General features: G+C 39.5%; 1 protein-coding gene across 3 annotated transcripts in view; it reads left to right on the plus strand.

Annotated features, from left to right (window-relative positions):
* LOC142391715 (FERM, ARHGEF and pleckstrin domain-containing protein 1-like) overlaps positions 1 to 19,649 on the plus strand; it is a 53,744-nt gene that overhangs the window by 21,474 nt on the left and 12,621 nt on the right. For 2 of the 3 annotated variants that reach the window (XM_075477719.1, XM_075477721.1), the window contains exons 3-13: positions 4,642 to 4,746; positions 6,221 to 6,263; positions 6,501 to 6,579; positions 8,228 to 8,325; positions 10,219 to 10,333; positions 11,609 to 11,756; positions 12,643 to 12,738; positions 12,840 to 13,006; positions 13,727 to 13,795; positions 13,969 to 14,044; positions 14,349 to 14,547. In XM_075477719.1, coding sequence (XP_075333834.1) covers positions 4,642 to 4,746; positions 6,221 to 6,263; positions 6,501 to 6,579; positions 8,228 to 8,325; positions 10,219 to 10,333; positions 11,609 to 11,756; positions 12,643 to 12,738; positions 12,840 to 13,006; positions 13,727 to 13,795; positions 13,969 to 14,044; positions 14,349 to 14,547 — 1,195 coding nt within the window. The remainder of the gene's footprint in view (positions 1 to 4,641; positions 4,747 to 6,220; positions 6,264 to 6,500; positions 6,580 to 8,227; positions 8,326 to 10,218; positions 10,334 to 11,608; positions 11,757 to 12,642; positions 12,739 to 12,839; positions 13,007 to 13,726; positions 13,796 to 13,968; positions 14,045 to 14,348; positions 14,548 to 19,649) is intronic. The other variant, XM_075477720.1, reaches the window with a different exon arrangement.

Genomic DNA, 19,649 nt, shown 5'->3' on the forward strand with positions numbered 1-19,649 from the left:
GGGGCAGCAGCAATGGCTTCTTTTCACATATGGGTTGAAACCTTATTGGCACAAACAAGACATCCTCGTTAACCCTGCTGCTGTTCCTATTTGGTACTTAACATATTCCAGACAGAGATAGCTCAGCCCGCATCAGTCTGGTCTTATGCACATCAAGCTGGATTGGTTGTTTACATCGACGTGTTCCACGATGCAGAATACGCCCAAATTAACTTATGTCCTTGTAAATGAGCATAATATCGACTCTTTAAACCTTTTAAAGTCGACAGTCTTAGACTGTCCAGCTTAGTTTAAGTAAACTTCTATTAACAAATTTGTCTTGGAGATTGTTAGATTTTTCTAATGTTTTGACCGTCAAACAAATCAAAAGTTTCGCCGTTTTTATGGATGTTATTATGTTATGTGCATCCAGAGAGGTGTCATACAAAAGGAAAAAGTTCTGACTTTTTCAGAGCAATGCAATTGACTTCAGCATTCCCACAGAAGTGATAAATTGTTATTGTATCCATGAAAAGAGGAACCTTAAGTTTGCTGTTACATTTTGCATTGCAAGAGAACTTTCAGTTTTGCATTATTTCGCTTCTCTCTTTTGTTTCCCATATTCGAGACCGCTGAGTTCAAGTGAAAAAGGTTGCAGATGTCAGGAAAAATTAAAAGAATAAAATAAAATTCCAGTTAAACTTACATTTGAATTTGATATTACTAAATGTTCCCAGAGCCTAAAATGCAGATTAACACTCATCTACATGTACCAGGCTTTGCGCTTTCATTCCCCACCCATGGCTTTAAAGTTTGAACTATTCTTTCAGCCCCCTTTTGACCATCTATGGTGAATTCTGCCAGCTCTACTATATGTTGTTTTTAGAGGTTTGCTCCAGTGCCTAAACACAGTCTGACCCTGCCTTTCAGGTTGACGCCTGCTTTGGATCCAGCTCTCCTCACTTCTCAGCCTTTCAGCTCTCACCTATTCATTATCAGCTGTTTTCTCAAACACTGTTTTGGTTACACTCTGGTTTTTGCCGTGTGACTGGCAGCTTGCTGTTTGGACAGAAAACTAGCTACAGACCGGTTCTTAACAATGTCAGCGTTCAGAGGCAGCTTTTCTTCGGACTACATGATGGTGATTGGAGAATAATAGAGTGCCTGATGGTGTTTAATCTTTGGGCAGAGCTGTAAGAAGAAACTCCCGCCTGTCGAGTTTTTTAAGCCTGTGTTGTTGTAACTGGAATTGATATTTAAAGATTTCCCCTCTGTTCCCCCAAAGACATTCAAATCTGCATTCCTGTGTACTACATTTACTTTAAAGTGATATGGGGTATCTTTCCAGTGCAGGCACACAGGCTTTCTTTAGTTATTGGAAAAGGGTTTGCACATATTGGAGGAAATTGCTTTTCCTCTAAATATACTTGGAATTCAGTCTGTTCCCAAACATTCACAAGCATTTTCTTACTCAATCTCATCAGTCACATCCTTAACTCTCCTGCTTTAGCACAGCATTCATGAGTCTTGTAAGTGAAGCACACAAAAAGATAAGCGAACACTTTCTATTCTATTCTATTCCTATGGATTTATCTATCTGCCTCTTTTTATCTGCCTTTTCTTTTTGTCTGGACATGTGCTGTGTGCTTTTTGAGTCATATGTTAAAACTCCTGCCCCTCCTCCAAGCCCAACATTCTTCTGCACGGCAGAAAACTCGAGCTCGTTTTGTTGAATTTGGACATATCGTGGAGGAGATTCCGTGCGAGGTTTTGTTAATGAAGCACATTTAAAGAAAAATTAGTGCAGCCTAGCAGCACAAAGCTGAAGGCTGTTTCGTACAACCAACTGCACACAAAAAGGCCAGGTATGTCAGTTCCAGAAGAACAATCGATAGAAAATATGAGACTAATGTATTTGTGGATATAGTTATAGAGGAAAGAAAGGGAAGGGTGGTGCAGAGACGAGATGTTTTTATTCGCCATCTCCCTCTTAGATTCTCCTCCAAACTGTTCTCCCTCCTCCTCCTGTCCTCTCCATTCAACCTCCTTTAAACCAAGCTTACTACCACCCTGACGTGGGTCCTGTCCAAACTCCACACATCCGTGAACTTTGTATATGAGAGCAGCATCTGTCAATCAGTCTTGTTAGTTTCCCGATGAAAACATACACACAGGATGTCATTCAATCAGCTTATTTCCTCAATATCAGACGGCAGCTTGTGTCCATCTGCAGAAAATACACGTGTGCGTGTGTTCGGGTGGATGTCTCATCAGTGTGTGGGTGTGTCCCTGCAGACAGATTGAACGCACGCATGCGGCAGCCAGATGGTGACAGACTTGACTCCCACTTTGGCCTTTCCTCTCCACCTACAGCATGTTTGGTTCACAACAGCATAGTGAGGAGATGTTGTTTCCCACTCCCCTTCTCATCTATCTCATCTATTCATTTGGCAAAAATGTAAATGGGTGAATAAAAAAATGCTGCACATTGAATAGACTCATATTTGAAAACTGAACTTCATCTCTTATAATATCTTATACCCAAAAATGCCCATGTTACTTTGGCAGCAGTTACATAAATGATTTAGCATATTCCTAAAAATATTCAGATCACACTGAAAACCTCTGACTTCGTTGGCAGTATTCATCAGGGAAAAGCCGCACCATAGTTTATTTTTGTTTTCTGCTTTTGCCTATCCCAAATTCTCATGTTTTTGCCTTTTTGAAAAGGTCAGTTCAAAGTTCTTTTTCTGTTCTTGCATAATGTAATAAATACGAACCACCATTTCTCAAATACGTTTTCCTTAAACATCGCAAAACATTCCTTCAATTTATTCCGCTTTGTCACCCTCTGAGCATTCTTCTTCATTGTGCCTTTTTATAGCTGTAATATGGCTGAATTTCTATGTGGGATGTTCTCTGATCAAATAGCTATAAATGTTTCATACTTGGGTAATAAAAAGTGTTATATTCTAACAAAATATTTTTGTTAGAATATAACACTTTAACAGTAATATAACAGTAATATTCAATCTTTTCTTATAGGTCTTTTGTTATTACACACTGCAGCTTCAAAGCTTGGACGATGAAATGTTTGGACATTTTAATTAATGTATTTTTATTTTTTTTTTAAATATGTATTTTTTGGGAATAAACTGCATCCACTCAGTCTATCATTATAAACTTTTATGTTTGTATGAACAGTTTCATTCACCTAGACCATAAACAACTGAATACTATTCGAAGTCTAGAGGTGAAAGACAATGTGCGTGATCACATATTCTAATTTAAAACTAGTGTGTCTTGCATTTCAGGTCAACATTTCTTTGTGTTGACACCAAAATGTGTGAGATTGTTTGGATGACAGATGCAGAGTAGAATTTTTAATCTTAAAAATCAGCTAAGTGTGTCTCACAGCTGTGTTCAGCAATTTCTTATTGAAAATAGGAATTTTAAGGAAAATAGACAAAAGTGAAATATATTGACTCCAGATTAAGTTGTTTTCATATAACTACAAAAACATAAACCTGATTATTACAGTTCCACATCAGGATGGAAAACTACAAGCTTTTCATTAGGTTTTGTGTTCTTAATAATTTAAGAAATTGACTGATGATGTCATTGGTGAAAATTATATACGGTAATCAAACCATTAAACTGAAGTAATTTAAAGAAACAATATTGCAACAGATTTGCAACCTTAAAGGTATCCCAGTTCACAATTGTTGGTTTCTATTCATAAACTTTGTGCTACTTCTTTGGAATACTAGGAAGGAAGTCACATCCACTAACGTAACGTAACATAACTTACCTTCTTTTGTCTCAAGTGTATTTAGATTGTGTGTTTTGGCTTCAAGTGAAGCACCATGTCATAATTGTGTTTGTAGTGCTGCTCTGAAGGTTAAGATTAGGAATCAGGAATGTTCACCTTCATGATTAAGTCTGTATTTACTCATCAGATGTAGTGAATGTTTGAGGGTATGCAGTATCTTTTCAACAAATATGCAAACTGCTGCATGAAGTGCTGAGGAGTGCAGTGGTGAATCTGGGCTCATTTTGGATTTAGTTTCATGTCTTGTTTATTCCAGCCAAACCTTCACGTTCTTGCTGGTGGATTAAAACTAAGTTCTTAGAAGAACTTAGAGGAATTCCTCACAGAAAATGTCCTCTCCATTGGCAGCTCATGTGAAGCTGCATCATTAAAGGAAGAGCAGCTGACGCTTGTGCAGTATGTTGAAGCACATACACACTTATCTGGGAGCGTTGTGGTAATTTCTGAATCCTGCCAGCTGAGCCTCAGCCTCCAGCTCCTCATTAGATCTAAATCCGAAGATTAGACCTCACACTATGGTTGGAGGTCAGCCTGTTGCTATTAAAGAGGCTCGTTAGAGAAAATGGAATCAGTTAGGATCTTCTTGAAATTATGAATGTAAAAAATAATGAGCATTTTCTTTTTTTTTTAGGAAAGCTGAATAGCAAACAACCGATTAGATGCGTAACCTTTAAGAAAGACTTGCATTTCTGCCCACTTCAATCCATTATCAGCATTCTTCTGATGAGCTGCTGTGTGGCTCTGCACCTCTTTCCTCTCCCCCTCTCACCCACTCTGTCTTCTTTATTTAAATCTAACTTATTTCCTCCCCCTCTGTTCTTCTCTTGCAGCAACGCTCGCCTGGTAAAGTGCTGTTTGACCTGGCCTGTGCCCACCTCAACCTGACAGAGGGCGACTATTTTGGACTGGAGTACCAGGACCATAGAAAGATGACGGTAAGCCTAGAGAAAGTGGCTTCAGATGGAAAGCCTTCATCCTTATATAGTTTGCACCAGCCGGAGCCAAGAAGGAAAACTTATTGCTGGTTATTTCTTTCCTTTTTTCTTTCTTTCTTTTTTTCTTTTTTTTTTGTTTAAAGTTAAATGACTCAAAGCACTTAGGCTTTCCACAAGTTAAGTTTAGCTGTAGTCACATGGGTGCACACTGTGCTCTCTGAGGTTGTGTTTAGTCACATGAATTGGAAGTGCTTGGAAACTCTGGAAGAAACTCACCCTTTTGCATCTCAGCCTTTCATCTGTATCCATGTGGATTTGAAACGCAGCTTTCACCTGGACTCAAGTTCACGTATGTCATGAAAAAGCAGCTGCTTGTAATTTATCTACAGACCTGCTGCGTGCTGCAGGGGTGGGTGCTCCTCTGGCAGCTCCATTAATGCATTAAAATGGAGTGATTTACACAAAGAGAAGCTCAGAGACGCATACAAGTGCTTTAATGTGTTCCATTACAGACAGTCAATATCCGTCTCTGTGCTTCTTGCATGAGAACAGTCATTTTGAAGCGGCTCAAATGATGACAGCCTTGACAGCACACACACACAAAAAACACTAAGCCACTCATCAAGTAGATGATCCACTTGAAATTATACATTTCAATAACAGTTCAGAAGTTCAAATTTGATGTTCGTACAACGGAGACGTCACACCACCACCATTAGTCTTCCTAATGAACCGCAAGAATCACAAAAGTGAGTGTGTCTGGTGCTAACTATTGTGATAATAGAGTTGGTGGTTTCGAGATCTGAATCAGTCTTTAATTTAATTGTTGGCGTGTTTACAAGACAACAGAGGACACATTTACATCATTACACCAATCTAAATAAATCCAGCAAGGTGATTTTAGGGAGAAAATTGGCATTTTGAATTGCATCGATGGTACAGATTTAACTTTAACACTTGAACGAAGATAACTTATTATTAGGAGTGCACCAATCCTATTTCAAGTATCGAATCAGGTTCCTGACTGAGACGTTTTTTGATTGAGCGGTATCAAGGTCACTCGGAACATCTTAACCCTCTATCTCTGTTTTATGTCAGCAAAAGATGTTACGTCTGTTGACAGCAACATTTGATGTCAGTTAATTAGCAAATGGCTAATTCACTTATGAAGACACAATACATTACCAGAAGTCAATATTTGATTTATAATTATGAGCTTGTGAGGAAAAAGTGATTATATGTATAGTCTGATTCTCAGTCTTAATACGACACCCTTAACTGTCATTACCCTTTTACAATTTTAGGAAATGAATCATCCTTTCTTCAGCTCTAGAGAAAATGTTACATGTCACAATGGATAAAAAAAATGTTTCATTACTGGATGAACCCAACAATACGACAGTTATAAACATTTTTCCAAAGGGCCACGACAGCCTGATTAACAGATGGTTAAGCTGCTCTCTGTTCTCCACAGGTGTGGTTGGACCTCCTGAAGCCGGCGCTGAAACAGATCAGACGTGAGTAGCTCTCAGATGCTGCCTCAAAGCACACAGTGGCTTTCTATTGAGATATTAAACTCGTGATGATTGTGCTGAAAAATGCTGTTTTTGGACGGGTTTCTCAATCAGACATTAATGCAGAAAAAGAAGAAGAGTAAGTGGCGGTAAAGGGAATTTTCTCTGCAACAACTCCACCTCTCTTTTCCGGTCTCTTCCCGTCTTCTTTAACCATATCCCATCATTTCTCTCCCTTAGGGCCTAAAAACACCATCCTTCGCTTTGTGGTGAAGTTCTTCCCTCCTGACCACACACAGTTCTTGGAGGAGCTGACTCGGTAAGTCATCTCGACACAGAAACCACACCCATACGAAGAAGCACTCCTCGGCTCATATTAAAAGACGTGCTGGTTTCCTGTCCTGCTCAAGTTTATTTTTTTTTATTTTTTTATTTTTTTTAGCATATTTACTGCACAATTTAATGGGTCGCATTTGTTTCTGAAAACATGTTGACATCTCTCTTTGTACTTCTCATCATTGTTGGTCAGACACATTACGCACAGTTTTTTGTTTATTCTCTGCCATGTTGGAGCCAGACTCATAACACCATTTAAACCCAAGGCAGCTAAAAATAGACTCCCGTGAATGGCCACTTCTGGGTCTCGAGTCATAATTTTAGAACCAACTTGCTTGTTTAGAAAGTGTAAATTCTCTGCAACAGTTTTGTCTGAACTTTTTAGCTTTGTTAAGTCTGACAGTCCTCAAAGAACTGACTGTACTATTTGTGTTTGTCTGAACCCACGTCAGCCCTCCTCTTCACATCACCAAAACATAAACAGGAGAATGATGTGACCTTCCACATTTTCCCATGATGCTGTGGTTCTCAGCCGGCCAGCTGCACTCACTTGAAACGAGCGAGAAGCATTTCTCAACTAGAATGTTTCTACCACTCTCAGTGATTTATGCCCCTCACTTAATTTTCACATGACGAAGTATCTGCTTTGATACTGAATAGTTTGACATGTAGTATTTTCCACTGCTGCTGTTCAGCCTCTCAGTTTATTCCACTGATCTCAGCTGACTCTCACATTAAACAGGAAGTGGGCAGGCAGCCTTTTTCCTTTGTTTGGTTTTCTCACTGTTTCAGCTGTCAGTGTTTTCCTTTGCCCAGATGGACCAAATATATAGACAGACAGATGGAGGAAAGACACCTTTGTGGACATATCAAGCTGTCATTAACCTGCTATTAAAAATGGGCCAAATAGTGTTGCTCCACCTTCATTAAAGTGAAGTGTAAAAGTTAAAGTCTGAGAGATTTAAGGGACTAAAATTTTTGGCCACAGTCATCCTTTAAGAATCTGAGCAGATTTCGTCATTGCTGATATTCTCCATCGTTTTTTGCTCCAGGCTAAAATAGAACAACGCAATCACAAAAGCTTCATTAACTTTATTTGCACTTTTAAAAAGGTTGAATTGGACATCACGTTAAAAGAGGCTGCGCGCCATTAATCACACACACACACATGCAACCTCTCTGAACCTGGAGCATTTAGCATCAAGTCAGCTATTTGTCCCCATGTAATAAATACAAAGCCAAAATCTTACATTGTTAAATGAATTCTGGTGAATTTTGTTCTCTTTTACTGACAGATTTGGTTTGTTCTGGCGTTTGCGTCATTGTTAAACTTTTTATATGAAACAAATGGTCAAAATATGATATGAATATAGGTCTAATGAGCCTGTGTGGGCTGCGTTTGCGTTGAATCAGTATAGTTTTGTCTTTGTCTCCAGTTGGGATCAGTAGATGCAAAATATCATCAGTGCTTAGTGTCTGAGTGAATATCAATGCCAACTCTTTGATGGTAATGGAATTGCTTTCAACACTCTAAGCTGCTGAGATTATTGAGTTTGCATTGACTTTATAAGCCCCCCATCTTTGTTCTCCATCTTCATTCTTTCTTGCCCCCTTGTTTTTTCTGTTACCAGGTATCTGTTTGCGCTCCAGATCAAGCGCGATCTAGCCTGTGGTCATCTGATCTGCAACGACACCAGCGCCGCTCTCATGGTCTCCCACATCATTCAGTGTGAGTAAAACATAAGTGATAGAGCCAAATTATATATTTTGATTTCTTTTTAACATGTTGTGAATGCCATCTTTTTTTGGACGGCAATCTGTTGGCAAATCCCTTCATGGTGTAAAATAGAATTATTAATCATCAGACTAGTTGTCTCCCTTCTTATGTTGTTAAGTTAAATTCATGTCAATTCAAATCTTTGTATAAAACATGTGAGCAAATTGAACTTGAATTGAACAACACTTTGGTTGTTGATTGAGCCTCTTGGTGAAGCCTGAAAAGAAGCCTGAAAAGGGCTCCAGTCTTAGTCTGGGAACAAGTTTTGTCAAAGGTTTGCTTATGGTGAGCGCTGACTATAATTCATACATGACACAAATTCCATTTGGGGGTGTTTCAGCATCACATGCAATAACGTGTGTTGCTGGTTCAAGTTTTATGTCCCCATGAAATCAAATTCTGTGTTTGGGTGTTTCAGTAGTATATGTCTTGCCCACCTGTATACCAGTTTTACAGAGATTTATTATTTGTATCATATATATTATTTGGCGATTATTTTTGGACAATTATTTGTCCTTCCTGGAAAATAATTAGAAAAATGCAAATGACTCATCCTGCACTGGGGAATACTCATTTAGCATACAATGAAATGTATTTTTATACCTCAGAATTGAACAGAATTGACGATGAATGATGGGTGGTGCCTGATTAGGCCAGTGGAGTTGACCTGTCAGAGCAGAACCTGCTCTTAAGGAAGAAGTTTGGCTTCCCTTGCTTCTTCTTGTACAGGAAACACTAAATATGACTATATAATATAACAAAACATACAATATAACTAAATATAATAATAATAATAATAATAATAATAATAGTAATATGATATTAAAATAAAAATGTATAAATAGTACTGTGATAATCATTACATAGTGACTTGAATTCAATTGAGCTGAAATTTGATGGAGTAAACAACAAAAAGAACATTCATTCTTTAAAGTATGCTTTGGGGTTTCCCCCTCGGCTTTTTAGTGCATACGAAGAGTCTGTTAAATTACAAACCCTACACAGGGGATAGCTGAGCACGACTTAAACAAATTATGAGCAGCTGCCTTGCACCCAACCTCTGGGTATTTCAGACAAAAGGGCAGGAGGGAAATGTACCATATGAGAGGAGTGTTGTTTTTTTTTTTAAACATTAAAGTATTTAATCTTATTGTCGTATACTCGCAACACAAAATTATGAATGTATAAGATAGCATAATATGGGCTCTTTAGTTCTTTGGTTGTGATTCAGCTCCTTCCAGTAGGACAGGACTCATGTCTTTCCCACTTGCCTTGTCAGCGGCACAAAGGTTCAATATTCCCTTTCATTTAAACCCATTAGCATTTAACATCACATTTGAGTTAAATGCTGTGTAGGTGCTTTTCCTCACTGTTCACAATTACATTTTACTGATTTACAGCAGCCCATAAAGCTAACTGTGATTCAATATAGTGACCTTTGTTTTTCAGCACTGTGTGTGCAGCATTCAGAGTTTACAGATTCAATCTAGTCCTCCAGACAGGGGGAGGCACAGGCACAGCATGCTAGGGAATATTACTTGGTCGTCATGGCAACCTTGAGTGCTTAGCCCGTCAGTGGGCCTGCTGGTGCTAGCGTATGCAGGGTTGTTATTGTTGCTGGTATTGGAACAGATGGAGACACACGCATCAGCAAACTTGATCTCATTTATAATAGAACAGACAGCGAAGGAGTAAAGCAATGAAGGCATCCCAGTTTGTATCTTTTAATGGAGTTCCTTTTTCTCATCTCCTCTATTTTTCTCAACACTGCATCATGTTTTAATTTCGTCTGTCACTTAAACTCAAAATAAAATGTGCTTTCCCTACCTTCCTCCCTCCCACCAGCTGAGATTGGAGACTTTGATGAGACACAGAGCTGGCAGCATCTCCTCCACAATAAGTACCTGCCTGACCAGGATGCCATCAGAGATAAGATCACTGAATGCCACCGCAAGCACGTGTGAGTTAACAGTTTCCTAGAGCTCAGTCTGACACTTGAAAATGTCCAGGTTTGTTCAGCAAACATGCCAGGAGTCGAGGTTATTAAATCGTACAAAAATTAAATCCTAACCAATCGAAAAAAGTTTCATAATGCTCTTAATAGTTTGAGTTTGTAACGGGTCAGAACTGCAGGCTGGCCAGTGTAGGCCATCCTGACTCTCACGACAGATTTGTAGAGTGTAGTTTGTCATTGTCTTGACAGAATAAGCAAGATAAACCATTGACACTAATGCATCAAAGGAATTCAGCTCATACTCAAGTTGTTGGCAACACTGGAAATAGCTGGTAAAGATTACTACTGCTTACACAACATATCTGAGCTGAGCTTTGATCTCCTCTGAGGTGTTCGGAGATTGTTTCTCTCATCAACACCCACGGAAAGCGCACATACTTTTATGCTAAATCTCAAACATTTATCTGTTTATTCACATGTCCACATGGAAAATGCACACCCGTTACACAAATATATACCCAACTCAGAAGTCTTTCCTCTGCAGAGACCACAACTTGAGGCGCAGACACTCCTATCTGCAATCATACCACTTGGCATTCCCTCCGTGCCCCTGGGACAGCACACACACCAACACATGCTCTTTTTTTTTCTGATAACAAGTGGGTTCTCCCTGCTGCGTGTAATAGATACATGACAAATGCATTTCCATATTTTCTGGAAATGTAAAATCGTCTAAAACTCTCTTAACCACAGATAAAAGCTGAAAACCCAACCTCTGGCTCATTGCGCACCACAGACCCATTCTCGCCTCTCCTCGCTTCAATCCCTCAGCCTCCCCATAGCCAACACAGGAAGGAAGTGGCTCATTCAGCATCTTATGCAGGAAACAGGAAACTATTTTCAGATTTTTGTGAGGAAACAAATTTCTTTTGTGGCGGATTTTTTTCACCCACTGTGGGCACCTTCATCTGATCCTGTGGTTTATTTTAAGACTTCCACAACAAGCCTGAAAATAGTACTCTGGAGTGGATGGTGTCTAATATCTGAAAATTACAGTTTGAATCATGACAAACGATCAAAAGGTTAGGGATATTGATTTCTTGTTAATGCTACCAGTCGTGCTTTTAGTGTGTGTGTATGGGGGGGATCCTTGTGGTTGTGGTTGTACACTTTTCTACAAGTCAACACAAAAAAAGGCAATTTAAGTTTATGTTTAATTGCTATTTCTGAATGACTGGAATAGTGACTGATGAGTGTTTGATAATTGATTGTTTTTCACAGTGGGCAGACTCCAGCAGAGTCAGACTACCAGCTGTTGGAAATTGCTCGACGGCTGGAGATGTACGGCGTTCGCCAGCACCCGGCGAAGGACCGAGAGGGAACTAAACTCAGCCTGGCTGTGGCGCACACCGGAGTGCTGGTTTTTCAGGTAAAACCTTGATGAACAGAAAGCCACATAATTGAGTGCCTTATGAATCATGCTACGTGCACTTTAAGTAAGAAAGTTCTTTACTTACAAACAAGAATCACACAAATTTTCAGCCCTTTGTTGACCTTTTTACAGCAGAGTGAACAACTTGCCTGACATTCTAAAACTATTTTGCTGAAGTGTGAGTTGTTTCAGAGTCATTTACAAGGCTGAAATATAGGTTTGAACTTACTGGTCTGAGCTGTAAATTCCTTGAATTTTTTCAGCAAGAAAAAAATGAAAAAAAAGCGCTCCTATCATCATATATCTCCTGCTTGCATCGTGGTGAAGGTTTCGTGCTGTGATTACAAAATCTTCCACTAAGCCCACACAGAGGTATTTAATTACATGTTTAAATATAGCCGCTGCAGCATGGCTTCAGTCTACACTTGATGGTGTAATGAGGGAAATTCCTTCTTAAAACAGTCTGATGTGACACTTTCTGGTGACTTTTTTTCTCATTCACTTTGAAACCAAAGTAAGAGGTTAACCATTTTTTTACCAGACTGACTCCACTTAGGTCCCTTATGCGTGGTTTCTTTCATTCAGATTTTTTTTTTAAAGTGCTAAGAGCTCAACAAAGTTGAGTTAAAAGAACAACTTGGTTAATCTGTCCTTGAGGTTTTGTGGTGAGCCTCCAACCAACTGAATGGTTATATTTGCTTGTTGTTGTTGTTGTTGTTGTTGTTTTAAATTTCAAATGTGCTGCTGTCTATTTATGCTTCCAGGAGTGAAATATCTATTCATTTTAGAGCACAAATACATATTAGTATTTATTTAGAAGAACAACATATCTTAATTCTTGTACAAGTATAATGATTATCAATATATTTTCTCCTGCATTCAGGGCTACACAAAAATTAACGCCTTTAACTGGGCCAAGATTCGCAAGCTGAGCTTCAAACGTAAAAGGTTCCTGATCAAGCTAAGAGCTGACCCCGGTGTAAGTACATAAAACATTTTCTTTATCTGTACCTCCCTTATTTGGCCTTTTACAGTTTATTTTTCTTCCGTCCACAATCATATCTGCCCTGTGTCCTCCAGCAGAACGCCCACCACGACACACTGGAGTTCGCCATGGCCAGCAGAGACTGCTGCAAGATTTTCTGGAAGATCTGCGTTGAATATCATGCCTTCTTCAGACTCTTCGAGGAGCCCAAGCCTAAACCCAAGCCCATCCTCTTCACCAGAGGATCCTCGTTCCGGTTCAGGTGAGAACAGGACAGGAAATATTTCTTTTCATCTTTGGTTTGTGCAGTATCAACTTAACAACCTCTTTTTTTTTTCTTCTAACTTTAAACTTAACTTTTTCCCTTTTCTTTTCTGGTGTAAAGTCAGTCTCTATGACAGAGTGTCTACATAGCAAACTGGGTCAGGTTTTGTAAGTTTTGATTTAAAGTTAAAACAAACTTTCAGTTTAACAGCAGATTTAATTGTTAAGTAATGTGTATGTATCTTGTAATGTACGTAATGTATGGACTTGCATACAGTGATTTGATGAAACTGAAGATCTGTAAATCAGAGAGCCACAAAAGTTGCAAAATAAGAGAACATATAGTTGATCCTTAATGTGTACTTTTAAAATTTACACCAAAACAACATCTCAGTGTGTTTTTACACATTTTTATGGAACAAAACCCCTAAACTAATCCACCAAACTGATCAGAGTACAAATCTTTCCCCCATAGGCAAAATGAGGGGTATTAAACATTAATAAAAAGCTGTTTTGAAGCCCTAAACTTACTCAATAAAAAAATAACCAAAGCTTGTAAACCTCATCAATACTTTCCCCATGGTTATGTTATTTTGTATTTTGTCATCATGCACATGAATCTTCCAGCAGGAAAAAATAAAACAAAACATTATGTGGGAATCGCTGCTAGACTTGGCATGAAATTACCATCTTCTCTTTTTATGTTATCTACCTACAGCGGCCGAACCCAGAAGCAGATCATCGACTATGTGAAAGACTCTGAGCTCAAGAAAGTTCCCTTTGAGAGGTGAAGACATCCCCTTTGTTCAGACCCCCCCCTCCGCTGCAGCAGTAATCCTTGCATGAGGCAGACCCTGCAGTGGCTTTAGCAAGATCTCACAACAGCAATCAGATTTGTCAGTTAATTAGCTGATTGGTTGCATGTGGTTTGACCTCATGTGTCGGCTCCCCTCTTTACAGGAAGCACAGTAAGATTCTTTCCAGCAGCAGCATGACCTCTCAATCTTCATCCTTCAAAACACAAGTGCCAAAAGAGGTAAAACAAACAGCAAGAAGGCTCTTTTCAACTTTAACCACCCATAGGCTTTGTCTTTTTGTTATTTATTTTTTCTTGTTGCTTCACTTGTTACGCACATTTACAGGCTCTTTGAGTCTGTTTTATGTATGTTTGAGTCCGGGGCTGTTAAACAGTTAAGCACAAAGCTGTTGTTGAGCAGCTTTTGGGACTGAATGTTTGAGTTATTTTTCTTTTCAGTAAGGTTGTAAACAACAGTTTATTCAAAGAGCCCACATAAATAAGAGCCCCTCCACGCCCCTTTCCACTTTTCTGTTTTTCTTAGAGTGCCATGTCGGTCCCGTTAATGGACCAGTCCAACTCAGCCAGACTGAGCCAGGAGGCTAAATCTAATGGTTCAGAGGAGCCGCCGGCCATCGCTGCCCCCACCAATGGTTTCCACAACGCCATGTCCGCCTCAGACCCGCCCCAACAGAATCACAACAGGACAGGATCAGCACCAGAACAGCATCTCCTGAACCCAGGTCCAACCTGCAGGGCAAACAAAGGCAGCAGCTCCTCTATTCCTTACATAGACTGCAGCGACATAGATAGCGAATGTGATGTTACAAAGTGTAGCAGGGCTCCCAGGGGCCACAGCAGTGCAAATGACAGCAATGAGGATGAGCCTTACAGGCACAGGGGTAGCGTGGGCCGTAGTGGGGGGCAAGCTGGGAGTCTGTTTGGGGTTGTAAATGGGTTCTACCACACTAATCACCAGGGAGTGATGCAGCAGGGTGTTCTGGGTAACAGAAACGCTGTAGATCAATCTCAAGTGGCTAACAAGTTTAACATGAGTCATGAGCTAACAAATGATGAAATTCTGTCAAACGGAAGCTCCTTTCATGGGCGCCTCCCGCTCCACAGCACGCTGTTGGATGAAATCTTTCAGGGTCGAGACAAGCGAAGTGCAGCAATCGGTCGACCGTTAGGAAACGGGACTCGCAGCCAGTGTGCAAGCCCGGTGATCAGCAGCTTCCACCCACGCACAAACTCGTTCAGTCATGCCGAAATGACAAACGGTCACAGCTACCAGCGCACAGCCTCACGGTGGGATGACGGCGGACATTATTTCAGCAAACGTCCCGGGGTAGTCCCAGTGGAAAATACTCCTGTCCCTCCGTCATCCCACCCACCAAACCACTACGGCAGCTACTCCCCGATCACCTCGAACCGAACACCATCGCATTTGGTCAAACCATTTAACAACAATAACATGAGGAACCGTTCTGATACTGATCCATTCGTTCTCAGCCAGGTGACATCCACCCCCGTCCACCACCATGACCCTCATCGTACTGGGTTGAACGGTCATGCCCCCTGTTCCGCCCCGATGGAGCGAAGAATGATTGTAACGAACGGTAACCATGTAAACGTCATGGTTCCAAGTCAGGCGCGGTCCAACACTACGCAGCGGTTGTTTGGCCGTCAAGGAAAGCCAAGCACCACCAACAACAACAATCTAACTCAGCCGGTCCAAATGATTGACGGGTCCACCAGTAGCGGCACCGACACCAGTGACACGGAGTCGGACACTGGCAGCAGCGCATACAGCCAGCCGCTGCTGTATGGCAACCCGGCTGCCGTGAGCTCCATGAATTCGGTCAACTCGAACGGCGTGAACTCCTCCCCGCTAACGTACGGCAAGCTGTCCTTTGGACGTCTGCGGCTCGAGGAGGGGGACAATGGTGAGGGGGAGGATGAGGAAGGGTGTTACCGCTTCAAGGAGGAAGATATAGGAGGTCGGGTTTTTAGCTGTTGAGAAGGCAAGAGGCGCGCAAAATGAGATGATGAGCCACAATAATGCGCTATTGAAAAACAATGTGAAATCACATACCTTAATGTCGTATATAATAATATAGATAATCAACAGATGAAGCACAGTTTTGGGTTTTTTTCTTAACAAAATTCATATTTGAACATCAAAGTAGAGAAAGTAGACTACAAAGTGAAACATTTTCAGATCTCGTCCATCTTTTCACATCTTATATAGAAAAACACATATTTCTTAAATACTTTTGAAATTGCAAATAATCATTTTTGATATAAATGCAAGATTGTTACTATAGAATTTAAACATCTGGCCTACTTTTAGATTGATAATAACAATACTTTTTTCTAAACACAACAATCCCCATTTTTGTGTAGAACTGTGTATGCTAAGTGCTGATTTTAACTCTACAGGCAATCAGTCAGCACCCTCTTTGTAAATAGTTAGGTATGAGCTAAGATTATACTCTTAAGGAAATCTTTCCTTTTCAATGTGCCATAACTTAAAAACTGTATATTCAGTGTAGATAGAAATCTAGAAGAAAACGTTCACATCTAGAGCTTTTTGGGAAGATTATTTCTACAGTTCTTCCACAATTTTTGTGAAAAGGTATTTGTTAGCATTGATGATATTCATGTCAGTCTATTCTGTGTAGGTCAAATTAAGATGTTACTGCTCGTAGCTGCAAATTAGAGTATGGTTTGTTTTTTGTCGTTGACACTAAGTGGGAGAGAAAAGTTGTTTTAGGTGGTTCTGGTTATTGGTGAAACGTAACCAGAATCTGCTGCCTTCCTTTGGCACGATCCACTGAGGCGACTCTTATTTGTGTGTCTTTATATGTGCGGGTTTCTCTCAACACAACCCTAATACATTTTTTCACTTTGTGTTGTGCAATAGAGGTTGAGAAAGGGATTTCATTGTTGATGTTTATTGTTGAAATTGTAGGATTAAAAGGGGAAAGCTGTTGCATACAGTTTGATTTTATAGGAATCATTGAACTGATTTATAGTACCTCGAAGTGTACAGTGTTTTTAAATGTTTTTGATGTAGAACGGATAGTATCAAAGTACTACTTTAGTAGAAGACTGTGTAAACTCTGCCAGAGGAGGAATGCTGTCGCTAACAGCTGGTCTGCCTTTCCAATTTGGTTTCGGCCAAGCTGACGTCCTTCTGAGCACTTTTTTTTTAATCCTTTGTCGATTTCTGTCTGTTGTGGGCGACTTGCACTGTGATTTGGATGTTTGTGCTGGAGATATTCTGTAGTGATTCACTTTAGTATATACCCTTAGTGGAGAACCACGATTTTTAATCATTTGCCTCAGTTAAGCTGTTACGAAGAGTGCACACAGGACTCTTAATTCTCTCTTATGGATGATAAGAAAAGCTTCTGGTGTCTCCGTTTCATGTCTTCTATTGGCTTTTTTTCTGTTCTTTTTTTCTTTCTTTGAGGGTTTTACACACCATAAACAATAATCAAAAATGTCAACCATCGTCCTTAATCCATCCTTCGCTGTCGGCTTTGCTCGGCTTTGGCCCCTGGCATGCACTGCACACAAAACAAGGTTTCTAACTGGTATCTATCGGTCTCTCTGCCTGCTGTTTTCTCACCTGTTCCACTGCTGTTTATTGAAGGCTTCCCATCCCATCTGTCATTTGTTGGTCGGATGGCTTGTTGCTCACTTCTGTCTTTTTTTTTTTTTTTCACAACACAGAAAACCTGAATTGGAACAAGTAAATTAACTTATTAAGATGAAAATGGACATCTGTTTCCAAATAGCATAAAAAACAAATACTTAAATTGTTCATTTTGGAAAATTGACAGCATTTTCAGAAAAAACTCGCTGTTTTTATTTTGTTCCATGAGCAAAGAACTAAAGCAAGATGTCAGGGTTCAAGCTATAATGTGATTGAACTTGCACTACGTGTGTTAAATGTTTCATCACTTTCTGAAGTCAAATTACTTTTTTTCTTTCCTCAGAGCTTCTATTTCCTCATGAAAAAAAATGTTCATGCTTCTTGCTTTGTAAATGCACTGTTTTTGAGCATGTTTTTTTTTTGAGGGGGTGGGGGAAAAGGCTTCTAAACACTGGTGTCTCACCATTGCTTTTTCTTTACTGTGAATGCATGTTAACCAGGAAGAAAAAAAAAATCCTGCTTTTCTCTCACTCTGTTCTGCTTTTGCACACTCTGTCACTATGTGTTTTGGTCATGGGGCTCGAAAATTGTTGCAGATGTTTGAGAGACGTTGCGTGCAATTTACATGTTTTACATGTGATCAGACGTAGGCTTCTTTCCCTATTAGTGTTACAGGTTTTGAGCCTTGTTTGTCGCCAGGGCCTCGTGATTAATTAACTGCACGTGTCTATTTCAAACATTTAGAAACTGTTTGTGTTAAGCCCCAGGTTTCCACGCTACGCACAAAGAAAGGACAGGGCCAACTCAACTCCAGTGTTCTTTGAATGGAAAGTAAGAAGGCTATGGTAGACAGAAACAAGTAAAGTTAAGCTTAATGTGTAATGTAAGTGTAAAAAAAGATACATTTGAGAGACATGGTATTTTATTTTGCAAGACCTGAAAGTCTATGTTGTCAAAGTTTGGACACATGTACACAAATGAATACCAGGGTTGAGTCCACCTTTCCTCCTTTCACTAATTGTCACCTGTTTGCATTTGCAGCCAGTAATTTTTGATCAGTTTTAATGTACTGTACATACAGTAGTTTGATTGGATATAAGGCCATTTTAGGTTTAAAAAAAAAAATGTTTGAATTTCAACCACTTCTGCTGGTTCTTTTCTCTTCTCTTCTCCTTTTTATACCTACCATGGCCCTTAAATGCCTTTCTATTGTAACAACCTACTGAACTGTTTTATTCGTAATGTAATTTCTATGTTTATGAAGTTGATCTAAGTCAATTTGTTGGATTATCTTTAAATTCAAAAGTAAAATAATTGTAGTTTCATATGGGATAAATATACACATAGCTATGGAAATATGCTGTGTGTAAATATACTGATATTGGGTTTGCTTAAGGAAATATTCATATATTTTGGATAATACAGCAGTTAGATGAGAAGAATTACAACGCATCACAGTTTTCTGCCAATATAAAGATACAGCCAGCAGCCACTTAGCTTAGCATGACAATTATCTCTGCTTTGTCTACTAGTTATCACCACTAAAATTAACGAATTAGCTCTTTTACATCTAATCTTTTTACAGTTATGTGTAGAAGCAGCACACTCTGGTATTATTGGGATTTTGTTACCCCTGTCTAAGTTTGCTAACTAGAGACAAATCCAAGCTAGGTATTTCATGCTAAGCTAAGCTAACTGGCTTCACATTTACCTTACAGTTATGAGAGCAGTGTTAACCCTCTCAGAAAGAGAACAAACCGATCTATTTTCCAGTGTCTCAAACTATTTACACAAATTTAGGTTAATGAAATGGTAAAAGGGAGCATTTTGATATCACATTTGTGCGTGTCTTCCTGCTAATATAACTTTTTTTTTTTTTTTTTTTTTTTTTTTTTTTCCTGACATGACCTCTTAAAATGAATAAACCAGCTTTCTAACTGTTCTTACGCTGAAACAGATTGGTGGCTGCTTAAAGGCAGGGTAGGGGATCTTTTTCTGGAACATTTTTTTACATATTGCTTGAAATACTCTTCACACCCCCATTGCAACCAATTAATTAAAAGTTTTGACACAAATATGAAAAGTTTTAGTGGCCTCTAGAACGTACAATCTAGGAAAAACAGAATCCAATCATTGTGAACGGACCGTTCACAATGATTGGATTCTGATGCCGTCTATCAA

This window comes from Odontesthes bonariensis, chromosome 11 (genome assembly GCF_027942865.1).
Source record: "Odontesthes bonariensis isolate fOdoBon6 chromosome 11, fOdoBon6.hap1, whole genome shotgun sequence".
In the NCBI taxonomy this organism is placed as follows: domain Eukaryota; kingdom Metazoa; phylum Chordata; class Actinopteri; order Atheriniformes; family Atherinopsidae; genus Odontesthes; species Odontesthes bonariensis.